The 12,393-nt window shown below is 37.7% G+C and overlaps 1 protein-coding gene across 1 annotated transcript in view; it reads left to right on the top strand.

Moving 5' to 3' along the window:
- DCC (DCC netrin 1 receptor) overlaps positions 1–12,393 on the top strand; it is a gene marked incomplete at both ends in the record, with an annotated part of 1,161,813 nt that overhangs the window by 1,078,299 nt on the left and 71,121 nt on the right. Inside the window, one exon of the mRNA XM_082853095.1 lies at positions 3,664–3,780. Coding sequence (XP_082709221.1) covers positions 3,664–3,780 — 117 coding nt within the window. The remainder of the gene's footprint in view (positions 1–3,663; positions 3,781–12,393) is intronic.

Below are 12,393 nucleotides of genomic sequence, written 5' to 3'. Positions count from 1 at the left end.
AAACACCTTTACCCATTCTTCCTACCTATCTGCTCTTTCTGGTTTTGTGTGGGGACGGAGAGGGAAAGTAAAGGAAAAATGGGAGGAGAAAGGCAAGGTGGAAGGGAAGAAAGCACAGTTTGAAGTTCTTCACTCACTTTCTGGGCACATGGGCTGTCCTCATGTGGCATCCAAATTCTCAGTGTCTTATGAAATACAAGTATGAAGTCTTTATGAGACCCTGTGGGATGCCTTCTCTGGCCAATTCCATAACCTGAGAGATCAAGTCAGGACTTAACCCTCTCCCACCAGGAGCAGCTCTACCTGTCAGCCTCACTGGTCCTCCTGTGGGTCATCTGCACTTACGTGAATTCCAACAAGAGGGCTCAAGCCTGGTCAACTTTCCAAGTACCCACTTGACCCAGAGGAAGCTCCTGTATCTTTGACAGGTCAAATGATGAGAGAGCTTGTAATCCACACTGTTCCTCTCTCAGCCTTGCTTTCTTCAATTACCTCTTCCTCTGTTCAAATAGACACAGTGTAGACCAGCAAGCCTGCTGCCTGAATAAGCTTCTACCCAGAGAATGAATGAAAGCTTCTTTTACAGGAACCTCAACAGTCTATAGGTGTTCATTCTTGTAGCTTTGTTCCATACTGGACGTCAGGAGGCGAGAAGCACCTCTGCCTCTCACTGGAGGAAATAAAATTGTCTCTCAGCCCTCAGAAGCTTTCGCTAATGATTTCTAGGATTCCTCCTTATTGATTTTTCCCCTTATCATTTATATGCTCAGATGACATTTGGGGTCAGCAAGACAAGTTTTGTTGTCTCTTACTAAGTCTTGAGAAAAGTTTAACTCCAGATAATGGCTGTTTTCTTCAGAATGAGAGGATACTTGTGCCTATTTGTCTTTAATTTGAGGACCTACTTGCCAACTCTATAATAACAGGGAAAGTAGCACTCAAAATCCTGTTTGTTAAACTTGACAATACATGAAGTATTCTCTGTGCTGTTGTGGTTAAAAGGACAAAACTCTGATTGGAAGAATTAATATTGTTAAAATGGCCATACTACCCAACACAATCTACAAATTTAATGCAATCCCTGTCAAAATATCCATGACATCTTTCACAGAACTAGAACAAATAATCCTAAAATTTATATGGAACCACAAAAGACCCTGAATTGTCAAAACAATCTTGAGGAAAAGGAACAAAGCTGAAGGTATCAGGCTCCCTGACTTCAGACTATACTACAAAGCTACAGCAATCAAAACAGCATGGTACTGGAACAAACACAGACACATAGGTCAATGGAACAGAAAAAGAGCCCAGAAATAAACCCACACACCTATGGTCAATTAATCTACGACAAAAGAGGCAAGAATATACAATGGAGAAGGGACAGTCTCTTCAATAAATGGTCCTGGGAAAACTTTACAGCTACATGTAAAATAATGAAATTACATTTCCTCGCACCGTGTACAAGAATAAATGCAAAATGGATTAAAGACCTAAATGTAAGACCTGAAACCATAAAACTCCTGGAAGAGAACATAGGCAGAGCACTCTTTTACATAGGTGGTAGCAGTATTTTTTTGGACCTATCTCCTAAGACAAAAGAAATAAAAGCAAAAATCAACAAATGGGACCTAAATAAATTTAAGAGCTTTTGCAGAGAAAAAAAAAATGAACAAACAAATTGACAAAATGAAATGACAACCTACCAAATGAAAGAATATATTTGCAAATAATATTACCAAACAAGGGGTTAATATCCAAAATATATAAACAGCTCATACGGTTCAATATCAAAAAGACAAACAAACAAACAAGCAACCCAATCAAAAAATGGACAGAAGACCTGAATAGACATTTTTCCAAAGAAGACATACAGGTAGCCAATAGGCACACAAAAAGATGCTCAGCGTTGCTAATTACTAGAGAAATGCAAATCAAAACCGCAATGAGATGTCACCTCACACTTTTCAGAATGGCTATCATCAAAAATTTACAAATAACAAATGTTGACAAGAATGTGAAGAAAAGGGAACTCTTGTACACTGTAGGTGGGAATGTAAGTTGATGCAGCCACTGTGGAAAACAGCATGGAGGTTCCTCAGAAAACTAAAAATAGAACTGCCATGTGATCCAGCAGTTCTACTCCTGGCTATTTATTCAGAAAAAACAAAAACACTGATTTGTAAAGATACATGCACCCAATGTTCATAGCAGCACTATTTACAATAGCCAAGGTATGGAAGCAACCCACATGTCCATCAACAGATGAATGATTACAGATGTGGTATACATATACAATGGAATGTTATTCAGTCATAAAAAAGAATGGAATTCTGCCATTTGCAGCAATGTGGATGGACCTAGAGAGTATTATGCTTAGTGAAATGAGTCAGACAGAGAAAGACAAATAGTGTATGATATCACTCATTTGTGGAATCAAAAAAATAAAACAAATGAATGTATATAGCAAAACAGAAACCGACTCACAGATATAGAAAACAAACTAGTGGTTATCAGTGGGAAGAGGGAAGGGCAGAGGGGCAAAATAGGGGAATGGGATTGAGAGATACAAACTACTATGTATAGAATAGATAAGCAACAAGGATAAATTGTATAGCACAGTGTACTATAGCCATTATTTTGAATAACTTTTAATGTAGTATAATCTATAAAAATACTGAATTACTATGCTGTACACCTGACACTAATATAATATTGTAAATCAGCTATACTTCATTTAAGGAAAAAAAAGACCAAACTTCATGTTAATGAATCATATGCTTTTTAGTGATATATAGTGTTCAGAATTTCAGTTTTATTTTTCAACAGATTTTTATTAAATTTTTAAATATGTATGTATCACTTTCTTATTATTTTTTATGACTCTTTAATATGACATTTTATAGAATTATAATAAATTTGTATAGAGACACCTAGCTGTACTTTTGAAGAATGTAGTTTATTTCCTGTGTTTTTATAATAAGATTTAATGTCTTTGGGGCTTAAGTACAAGTTGCAAAGATTGTGGTAAATTCATACAATTGAATATTATGGAGCTGTTAAAAATTATATTACTGAAAAAACAAAAATTATATTACTGGGGCCTTCCCTGGTGGCACAGTGGTTGAGAGTCCGCCTGCCGATGCGGGGGACACGGGTTCGTGCCCCGGGCCGGGAGGATCCCGCGTGCCACGGAGCAGCTGGGCCCGTGGGCCATGGCCGCTGGGCCTGCGCATCCGGAGCCTGTGCTCCGCAGTGGGAGAGGCCACAGCAGTGAGAGGCCCGCGTACCGAAAAAAAAAAAAAAATATATTACTGACTTATTTATTGACAGAGAAAGGTTTTTATGTTATTTTATAAAGAAGGCTACAAAACAGTATGTATAGTATAATGCCGTTTTTGAAATAAATATATTAATATATACTCTCTTGCTTTCACATATACATACATATGCAAAAATTATAAATAAAACAATAATGGTTCTTTCTGGGTAATGAGGTTATGGTAAATTTTATTAATGTTTGTACAATGAGAACATATTGATTGGGTAACAAAAAAACTAGATATTATTATTTAAAACATCAATGAAATGAAAAAGGCATTGGCGTTCCTGGCTAGAAATAAAGTGTTGCATCATTAATACTCAAGAGTATTGTTGTTCTTTTAGGTCAAGACACAGAAGAAGCAGGGAGCTCCATGTCTACCCTGGAGAGGTCATTGGCTGCACGCCGAGCCACCCGGGCCAAGCTCATGATTCCTATGGAAGCCCAGTCCAGCAATCCTGGTGAGTAACAATTGGTACCACAGTGGAGCAGTCACGTGCTTTCTGTTTGTATCTTTTCTCTATCAGTTATCAAAACCTAATTAAGTTTTCCCTGAACTTTCTGGGCAAATGGACATAATGAAGAAGTAGTAAAATTATATCATTTATATTTGGAAGTTAGAACTTTCACTCTGTTATTGTTGTATTTGTTGTATGCGATCAGATGATCTGTCTATTGGCAATCACTTGATACACATTTAAGAAAGTATAAGAAATATGAATGGATATAAAAAGAGTTGAAATTTTTGTCATTATTCATCTTATTCTAATGACCACCTTCATGGATTTTCAGACTTAAATAACCTAGTACCCTTGAAACAAATATTGAGATAATCACTTACTACCTCCTTCTTGTTAAAGTTTTCTGTCATACTCCCACATTCACTGAAGATATTAGTATCTGGGAATCACTTCCTTTCTAATTACCTCTATGATCAATCTTGGTAATTACAATATCCATGCAGAAAATCCATCTGATGTTAGTTCCTTTATATTCCCTGCAATATGAGCTGTCTCCCACCTCAGTCCATCAATTCCATGTCACACACTAAACCAATAATTGCATCTGCTGCAGAATGTCAGTTTCTATCATCCCTTTCTCTAGCACTGTATTACTTTCTGCCACTTATTTTATTGCCCCCTGGCCAAAAAGTTTTCAATCCCACTTGGACCTCCAATCCATTAACTCCGCAACCTTCTCATTGTCCCTCATCTTCCTCATGTCTTTACTTCCATCCAAACTCAACTCCCATCCATCATCAGTTATTACCTCCAGTTCCTTGCAAACACCCTCATCTCCCTTGGTTCTTCTTCCCTATCATACTCACCTAAAAAAACTCAACCCTGATTAAGTCAGCTCCTCTACCAACATTGACCATGTACCCTAACAGCTGAATTTATCTGGAGAAAAACACATAACCTATTTACTGGGTATTTATGACCACATATCCAAGGTGAGCTGTCATCTATTTGGAAATGCCACTCATTTCTCTTAATCATTCATTGTCTCACTTTAAAAGATGAATGTCTTATATCTATTCTTACTTTTCTGACTCCCGATACCTCTCTCCTTTCCCCACTCCCAGCTAATAAGCATGCTTCTTATATCACCAAGAAAAGAGAAGGATTCAAAATGGCATCCTTATCTACCCATCAAACCGAGTTGATCTGTTTCTCCTCCTATGTAAGGCCAGCTCTTTCCCTTGGGGACATCCATTCGTCCCCACTTAGGGACTCTTCTGTAATTATCCCTTCCCTTTTTTGCATCATCAGTTTTCCTTCCTACTGATAACTCCAATAAGCATATAAACATTATCTCATAACTCCTGTGTTAAAGCATCTTCCCTGGAACCACTTGCCCTTGCATCTGAAGCCCATTCCTCCCCTTTCCTGAAAATTTCTTTTAAAAGTTGTCTATACTTACTTTTTCCTCTTTTAGTTTTCCTTATTAGTTTTAATGAATTTCCACAGTCCCTCTCTACTGAAACCATGGTTGCCAAGATTATCAATAATCTCCACATTTTCTTACCAAATGATCAATTCTCCAATGCTCAGCAAAATTTGACATAGCTTCTCACTATTTTTTCCTGGAATGCGTTCTTCACTTGAAAAGTCAGAGAGTACCCTAGGGCTCAGACTTCAAGCTGCTGTCTTCTATCTACACTAGCTTCTTAGATGTTGTCATCTAATACCAATGTGCCACTTAAATGCTCACGAATCCCAGATTTTATCCCTAGATTACTCTCTTCCTGAAATCCACATCAATTTCCATATAAAAGATTGACTCACCTTCTCCAAATGGCTCTCTAATAGGCAAGCCATGTATGCTCCAAATGGAAATCTTGCCCTTCCATAATTCCCTCTCCCCAACTCCAAACTTGATCCTCCTATTATTTTTCCCATTCAATACATCCATTTTCTGTTCATCCATTTACTCTTGTTAAAAAACTCTAGTTTCATACTTCTTTATTCTGATTTCCTCACATCCCAAATTCAATCTTTCACCAAAATCCTATAGTTCTGGCTTTCAAAACCTGTCCCAAATCTGACCACTCCTTTCCATCTCCACTGTTCTGACCTTATCCAAGCCACTACCATCTCTTATAGATTATAGACTATAGCTGTCAACTTGTAACTGTTCTCTTTTCTTTAGCTCTTGACCCTCCAGTAGGTTATCTACACAGCGGCTTTTCAATATATGAATTAGATCATGTTATTCCTCTTGACTTCCCATCACATGTAGAGCAAAATCCAGTAATTTTACCATGTGCTATAAAGCACCAAGTGATCCAGCCTCTGGCATATCCCTCACATCGTGTCCTGCTACTCTTCTCTATAATCTGTTTCAGCCATATAGCTCTCCTCTTTGTTCCTTGGACAATAACATACATTCCAACTCAGGGACTTTTCAGTTACTGTCCTATTTGCCTGGAATCTCTTTTCGTAGATGTTTACTTGGCTTTTCCCTCATTTTATTCAGGTCTGTATTTATCTGCCACCACCATGAAAGAACGTAGACCTTCCCTGGCCATTGCCTAATATCATCCTTGGTCGCTCTCAACCCTTTTTATTCTGCTTCAGTTTTCTTGATTAATGTATATAACTATCCTACTTGCTTTATTGTGTTTGTTTATTATGTGTTCTCTGTATTTTAGCGAGCTCTATGAGGGCAGAGATTTTGCCTGCTTTCATCACTTCATATCCTCAACACCCAGAACAAAGGTTGGCGCGTGGTAGGCACTCACTCGATACGATTTAGACAAATGAACGAACTAATGGTTGTTTCTTTCTACCTACTGGATGTCATGTTTCCTCTGTGTTTCAATATAGCTCTCAGTTTTACTATAATAAATGTAAAACCTTACATGCAATTTATAATAAATGCCAACTGTTCAACTCATGGGGTAGATACTATTCTTATGCCTGTTTTACTAATAAGAGAACTGAGGCTTGGGCGTTTAAGTACCTAGCTTGCAGTCGCACAGCAAGTAAGTGGCAGAGCCAGAATTTGGACTCAGAAGGACTGGACTGGCTTCAGAGTTCTGCTCTCTTAATCATTATGCTCCCAGCTGCAGTCCTCTGTGAAGCTATTGTCCTTTTTCTTTCATTCCTTTCACCACATAGAGAGACACTGTACACTTAGCTGCCTCTTTTTTTTTTCCTTCCAGTCACTTTCCTCTTGTAACTAAGTTCTATCTGTGCCAATTTTCTGTAGCTTTCTTCTTAAAGATCATTGTGTTTCAGAATCCTTGTGGGCCTTTCTCTCCCATATATAACTTCCTTATCTAATAAGTTCCCACATCCCATTGATTATTTTTTTCTTCCACAACATCTTTTGAATCCCTGGCTCTATTCCCATTCCCAAGAGTCCTATTTTTATTCTCCTCTTTATGGCCTCACACCTGAACTGTCAAAACAGTTTTAAAATTAATCTTCCTCTCTGTTGTGTCTTCTAGACTTCTTTGTATCCTGCTTGCCAAATTTCTTCCTAAAACAACTTAAATATGGTATTTCACTCCATAAATTTTCCCAATGGCTCCTCACTGCCTTCTAAGAAAAAACGACAAACCCCTCAGCATACCAGATTTAAGTCTACGTTTCTAGTTTCCTATTGCTGTGTTAGACACTTGCTAAGGCAGACTGATCACCAGTCCACAAACTTGCATTGCCCTTTATTTGACTTTCCTTCTGAATACCTTTTTTCCTTTAGGAATGACTCGGTAGCTATCTCTAACAAAGTTCTATGCATCTTTGACCAGAGAGATATTGATGCTTTCATAAATTCTTTCCTCTCTGATTATTCCATCCAGAAATGAGGGCTTCCTTTCTCATGTTTGAATGGCCTTTCTTTTTAACACTTGTGAGGCATTAATTCCACATAGTACTGCCTCATATGCTTAGGTATTCAAGTCCAAATTTTCTCTCCTCTAACAGGTCGTGTATCATGTGATAGGGAGGGAATGTATCTAATTAATCTTCATAGACACACATTGTATAACTCAATACCTAGCACAAAATTGGTACTTGCTAAATATCTGTCAGGACTTCCCTGGTGGTCCACTGGCTAAGACTCCACACTCCCAATGCAGGGAGCCCGTGTTTGATCCAGGGAACTAGGTCCTGAATGCTGCAGCTAAGACCTGGCGCAGCCAAATACATAAATAAATAGTGTAAAAAAAAAAAAAAGTTAAATAAATAAATAAAGATCTGTCAAATGAATGACTGGATGAATAAATAAATGTATTATAAGAATGCCTTGTGTATACAAATCAATTTTCCCCGCAAAGTAAAGGAGCTGTTGCAGTGGAGGATTACTGGACTGAATGTCAATATTATGACATAGTATGAGGGTGTTTCGTGTTTGGTAATTGCAATCATTGTTGCTTTTGTTGTGGTCATCCATTTACAATGCTTGGTGTCAGTCTATTTATCTCTTGTAAAAATAAAATACAGTGTGTGTGTGTGTGAAAAAGAAAAAGAATGCCTTGTGTTTATAACACTACAGTGTTTTAGGGCTCTTTTTTTTAGCAGTAATAGATAGAATAAAATAAAATTTCTGGTATACTAAGGGCAGTTAAAGTTGTTTTCATTAGACAAGAAAGGAAATAATGTGATTAGAAAGAAAGAGGAATGAAATGAAATCTAACAAGCATTGAGAACTTCTAAATATTATTCACTTGCTAACTACCTTGCTAATTATCATTTCATTTAATCCTCACAATATTCTTACGTGGTGAGATTATCCTGATTTTACAGATGGGAAACAGAGACTCAAGCAGTTTAAGAAACTTACTCCAGGACACAACTGGGCAGCCTATGAGCCTCTATGGTATACTGCTTTTCTAAAGATAAAGATGCCTTATATTATTTATATTCATTTTTTTAACATCTTTATTGGAGTATAATTGCTTTACACTGGTGTGTTAGTTTCTGCTTTATAACAAAGTGAATCAGTTATACATATACATATATCCCCATATCTCCTCCCTCTTGCGTCTCCCTCCCTCCCGCCCTCCCTATCCCACCCCTCTAGGTGGTCACAAAACACCGAACTGATCTCCCTGTGCTATGCAGCTGCTTCCCACTAGCTATATCTATAGCACCATGTTCTATAAAATGGTAATTACCAGATAAAATATAAACTACCTGAGGTGTTTTTTAATTTCATTGAAGTACAAAATCTGTTTATTTGTCTAAGAATATACTTCATGGTTGAAAACATTATGTGGCATATGCTACTTCCTACCCCTGAGCACACTTCACAGCTAGGTAAGCTGATGCCCATGAGAAGCATACCAGCTGATGGTATAGGCAGGAAAAGACCCCGGATATTCTGATTTCCCCAGTCGAGTGTTGTCTCCTACAAAATGGTAGCAAAAAGTGAGTATTGTTACGATGGCCAAAGAATTATTTTAAATGTTTTTCTTACTAAAAATGAAATTAATTGCAAGAAATCGGAAGCTTCAGGTACAACTTTCCTTAATTTTTTAAGGATAAGTAAGAGTTATATGCTGGGTTTCCAGGAATCAGACTGAATAGAGATTGGAAAACAGGAGCTGTATTAGCAAGTGCCTCAGGAATAACACCTGTGAGGGTAAAGGACGCGGGATTGCTGGGAGGGAGATATTGAACAGATGATGCAGTTTGATGGAGGCCTCGGCTGACCCTGTAGGTTGCTGTGGTGCTGGAATTGTCCTCTGTGTTGTCCCAGATGAGGTGGGAGGGGAGGGGCTGTTCTGTAGTCTTTGATGCAGGCTGCTCCTAGGAAGAGACGTAGATTTTCTTACCGTTTCAGTATTTTATTACTCAATGGAGCCTAACTATTTGTTTGGCCTTGAAAAGATTCCCTTTCCATTTTCAACCCGTGTTTTCTTCTTCTGTAAAATGCAGGAGAGGTGAGGAATCAGAACTAGGAAATATGTAGACGGAAGCGGATACCCTGTAAGATCACATCAGTTGTACAGTTTTAATAATTTACTGTATGAGAGTTTTGCTGGGTAAAAGCCACTTGAATTCCATTTTTTTTTTCAGTTTTCTCTTTCCTAGTAAATATTTGAGGGAAAACTGTAAAATTCGCCTTTAAAAAAAAGAAATCTCAAAAAGTTAAACTAGAGGCTATTAAAAAGACTGAGGCAAAGAAAAGCATACAGTTTTGCTTTGGGGATAGCTTGGATGCTGCTGTGGCTACTGGTGTGGGGGCTTTCTAGAACATTCCCTGTGAGCGCCAACTCTTTTTTTTCCCCATTCCCACTATCTGCTTTAATCACTTGACTGCAGAACTCAAACTGAAACAAAGAAGCTATTGAAAAGTAAAATAAAGCCGCATGAGAAAAAGCAAGATTTTAAAAACTGGAATTCTCTTAGCTTGAGGTGCTGTATTACCAGAGGTTCTCTTGTGCACAGATGGACACTGGGAGAGTCTGGCCTATGAAAGTCCAGTTTCCTAACCTCTGAAATATTTGATTTCAAATCAGAATCTTTGTCTGACCGTTACATACGTGGTGTGAGAAGCCAGTGTCTTAAGACTGGTCCCAGCTCAACGGGCTTCTGGAACATTTATTCCTTCACCTTGTGGATTCCCGCATCTGACCAAGAATGCTTCCTTAAGAGTAATAAGTGCAAACAATTCTTTTGGTACCATAAACACAGGTGCATACAAATTTTCAGCTCTTCAGAACTGTGGGAGCAGTGGCAAGGTGCAGAAAGTTCAGAGCTCATTTAAATTTGCATTAGAAATGATATCATTACCTAGTATATGTTTCCAACCAATATTTGATAACTTTATTACGATCAGTTTGTATTCTTTGAGTCTTGAACGTTATATTTCATTCCTCCTGTTACTATGAATTTCTGCAGAAGGACTATTTTTTATGTATCCCCATAATTCCCACAGTGCTGTGTAAATGACTTTGTATAACAGTTGTTACTAAATATGGGTTGAAAGCACAGAGGTTGTTTCTTGATAGTTCTACAAGCAAATGATTTTTATATAAAGTTTGTTGATTAGTAATTCCACTGGATTACACTGGATTACTGGATTAATTCCACTGGATATCCAAATCAGCAGGTCAGTAAGATTGTGCAGACACAGTCAAAACATGGCCTTTAAGTTCAAGATGGTACATATGAGGAATACAGAATTGTGTTTGTAGGGAGGATTTTACAAGGCAAAAAATAGCTTGATTATCAGAGATATAGGAATAATCCAGAAGGGACCTGACAAAGAGTTGGTGGAAGAATTTTGAATGATGGAGTACAAAAGGTACTCTAGCTTTTAGAAAGGTTTCCTAGAGCAATATGAAAAATAAAAAATCTGTTGCTTTTTTTTAAAAGTATAGTTGATTTACAATAGTGTGTTAGTTGCAAGCGTATAGCAAAGTGATTCAGTTTTTTTTTAGATTATTTTCCATTATAGGTTATTACAAGATATTGAATATGACTCTCTGTGTTATACAGTAAATCCTTGTTGCTTACATACTTTATGTATAGTAGTTTGTATCTGTTAATCCTACACTCCTAATCTGTCCCTCCCTCCCTCTCCCCTTCGGTAACTATAAGTTTGTTTTCTATGTCTATGAGTCTGTTTCTGTCCTGTATATAGATTTATTTGTATTATTTTGAGATTCCACATATAAGTGATATCTTGTAGTAGTTGTCTTTTTCTGTCTGACTTACTTCACTAAGTATAATGTTCTCTAGGTCAGCCATAAAAAAATGAAATATTGCCATTTGCAGCGACATGGATGGACTAGAAGATTCCTCACTTTTTCAGATTTATGTCACCCAATTCTTCCTTAAATTCCTAACATCTTAGAGGTTTCTACAGCAAAATGCACTATCTTTTCTTCCAGGATCTTTCTCATCTGAGTCAAGTCTTTTGGGCGGTCTGGGGTAACTTGTAAAAGATTAAAGCAGATGGGCTTACAGTGTCCTGGGAAAGTCACTGGTCTGCAGAGAAGGAAGCTGTGTGATGCCTCAAGCTCATCTCAAAGGAGTCCTCTAGCCCCAGATCAGAGTCTACTTTTCCTGCAGTCTCATCTGTCTGATGTCCTTGGTGTCAAAATGTACTCTCAGATGTTCACAACTATTTCAGATTTCTGGACTTCATAGCCATATCTCATTTGAGAAGTGAGTGAAGGCTGCAGGAGGCTGTGAGGGTCTTAAGGTTCCCTGCTCACATTTGCTCTTAGGACGTTTTCATAGCTGCCCTGTGGCAGTCACTAGTCCAGTCACCTCCACATCGTATCTCATCTTGTAAAGTGTGTGAAAACCACATGAAAAGTGGGCTGGCTGGATAGATTTAGATAAACTAAGAGCCTTCCCTTAGCTCCTAAATGACAGAACGAGAATTTGAACCAGGTTGATTTTATAATCATAATTCCAGTTATTTTCTTCCTCCAGAGAAAGAACTTTTCTTTCTAATCTCATAAATCTTACAGTGTCGTACTTCCCTCAGGTTCAAACTTGAGTTAAAAAAACACTATTTAGTTTCCTCTAACTTAATGTACTCCTCTTTCAAATGTAAGATGGTATTTTTTAATAGAACTAATTAGCATTTTAATAGAACTATAATGG

Source organism: Leucopleurus acutus (assembly GCF_964270905.1).
Source record: "Leucopleurus acutus genome assembly, chromosome: 13".
NCBI classification, from domain to species: domain Eukaryota; kingdom Metazoa; phylum Chordata; class Mammalia; order Artiodactyla; family Delphinidae; genus Leucopleurus; species Leucopleurus acutus.
Note: the sequence above shows the minus strand (reverse complement) of the source record. Positions and strands in the feature narration are given on the sequence as shown.